Genomic DNA, 2,149 nt, shown 5'->3' on the forward strand with positions numbered 1-2,149 from the left:
AACCCATAAACTGTGATTCTGTGAATTCCCTGCTTAAAATTTATGAATGGATTGCATGGCCTCTACCATAAAGGCCAAGCATTGGCTTAGAAGTAATTTTAGATCCCCAGCCTTCTGTCCCGGCCTTGCCTACGGGCACACTGAGACTGTGACTGAGATTGAGACTGGGCGTGGGGGCATATGCCTGTAATCCTAGGGTTTGGGAGGTTGAAAAAGGATCACTACGAGTCCCATCAGTGTAGTGAGGCCCTGTAGACCCTGTACTAAATACATAAAAAAAGTAATTTTAAGTCTGACTTCAACCTCCAAAAAATGGTGGGAATGCGGCATGAGGCTCACCACAGGAAGTGTACAGGAAGGTCCCTCCTTGTCTGTAATAATAGAGCACACTCAGTAACAAATGTTTACGCTCAGATTTGTTAACCAAAGCGCTTCTCTCTGTTTCTCTCCAGTTCAGAGTTTCTGTTTTCTCCCCTTCTAATTCCTGCACTTTGAATGTTATAATAGCAGCTTCATCTTAGCTGTTTTTTTCTAGGGCTATGTGGAAGACATATGTTATTTCTCTTTCCTTTCCCTTTTCCTCTCCTTCCTGTCTTTTGTAACATCTCTGATTATGCAGGCTCTGAAGGGGCTTTCTAATGGGGAAGCAAAGGTATAAGTGTTACTGTTCTTTGGAGGCTAAAATTCTACCCCAATGTCATTATTCTTCGTTATCTGGTAATGTTTTTACTTAGAGTTTCAGGTTGGGGCGCTAATGTTATGTGGTCCATTTTAGGCCCTGTGTGGCTGCTCAATCAATGTGCCAACAATGGATGGAAGAAACATACCCATGTCAGTAAATGACATTGTGAAGCCCGGGATGAGGAGGAGGATTATTGGATATGGCCTGCCTTTTCCAAAAAACCCTGACCAGCGTGGTGACCTTCTAATAGAATTTGATGTGTCCTTCCCCGACACTATATCTTCATCATCCAAAGAAGTTCTTAGGAAACATCTTCCTGCCTCCTAGAATGAAGAACTGTTACCCATATTTTGATAAAGCACTGAAAATATAAAAGGACTGGCAGTTTACTGATTAGATGTGAATTCTGTATAAAGCTGTGTACATTCTTTAGAGGATTCATTAAATTGCATGAATAGAGACGGGTCAAATAAATAGGCAAAAGGGATTTTTACAGTTAGAGATGAAGAAGAAAAAAACTTTTATTTCTCCCAAATCAGAAAATTTTAGTTCTTTTGCTTATGTGTCAGAGTTGGTTTTGTGGTATCAGAAAGATTTTTGAATAAAGTAGTAGACAATCTAAGTACTTTGTTATATCTTTTCAGTGTAATAGGTTCCCATTTATAACATAAATTAACAGCTCTTAACTTATACGTGTCATGTGCACTTCTAGACGAGAAAGGCCAAAGCCCGATGGCAATGTGATTATTAGGTTTATGTCACCTGCAGTGCTGTTACAGAGCTGGTACTAATAAAAATAAACTGAAGAACATATTCCACCATTTGAGTTTTTGAAGACATTTTATTATATACAAAGAACAAGTTTCATAAGGCAAAAGAATAGCATTTTCTTTATACCTAGTACAAACATGTTTTACAGCATTTGATTTTTAAAGGACGCTATTACATTTCTTAATAACAGTTGTAACATTCTTTGTAAAAAGTAAGTGAATGACATTTTATCTCCTGTGGAAATCCCAATTGCCTGAATTACTGATATTTTAGAAATAGAATTTTTAAAATAGCATATGTAATTTTATGCAAGTTGACTATATATCTTGAAGTTAATAAATTATAAGTTCATTTTGTTGTCCTCTAGTTTGTTTTTAGAAAAAAATACTATTATTTGAAATTAATTTTCCATAGTATTATATATTCTTCTATAACTTGCGCGGTATGTAACCTTATGTAATTTCCCTAAAAAGAAGGAGCTACCACTATGGTGTTAAACCAAAATATGGGGAAAATAAACACTAACTGCTGCTTATGGATAATGTTGCTACTACTTGTTATGCATATAAATATTTTACTTTTTCATATGTATAGATTGCATTTCTTAGGTGTTTTGATTTTTTAAATATATTTACGTTTAAAGAAATTATCTTGTCTTCTCATTTATAACTATATTGAAAATTATATTTTCAGACA

The 2,149-nt window shown here is 35.3% G+C and overlaps 1 protein-coding gene across 1 annotated transcript in view; it reads left to right on the plus strand.

The window, feature by feature from the left end:
- The window catches only part of Dnajb4 (DnaJ heat shock protein family (Hsp40) member B4), an 11,032-nt gene extending 9,228 nt beyond the window's left edge, over positions 1-1,804 (plus strand). The window contains exon 3 of the mRNA XM_004643172.2: positions 776-1,804. Within this exon, the coding sequence (XP_004643229.1) occupies positions 776-1,009 (234 nt within the window). The 3' untranslated portion in view covers positions 1,010-1,804. The remainder of the gene's footprint in view (positions 1-775) is intronic.
- Positions 1,805-2,149: the final 345 nt, after the last annotated feature.

Source organism: Octodon degus, unplaced genomic scaffold (genome assembly GCF_000260255.1).
Source record: "Octodon degus isolate 3935 unplaced genomic scaffold, OctDeg1.0 scaffold00167, whole genome shotgun sequence".
NCBI lineage: Eukaryota > Metazoa > Chordata > Mammalia > Rodentia > Octodontidae > Octodon > Octodon degus.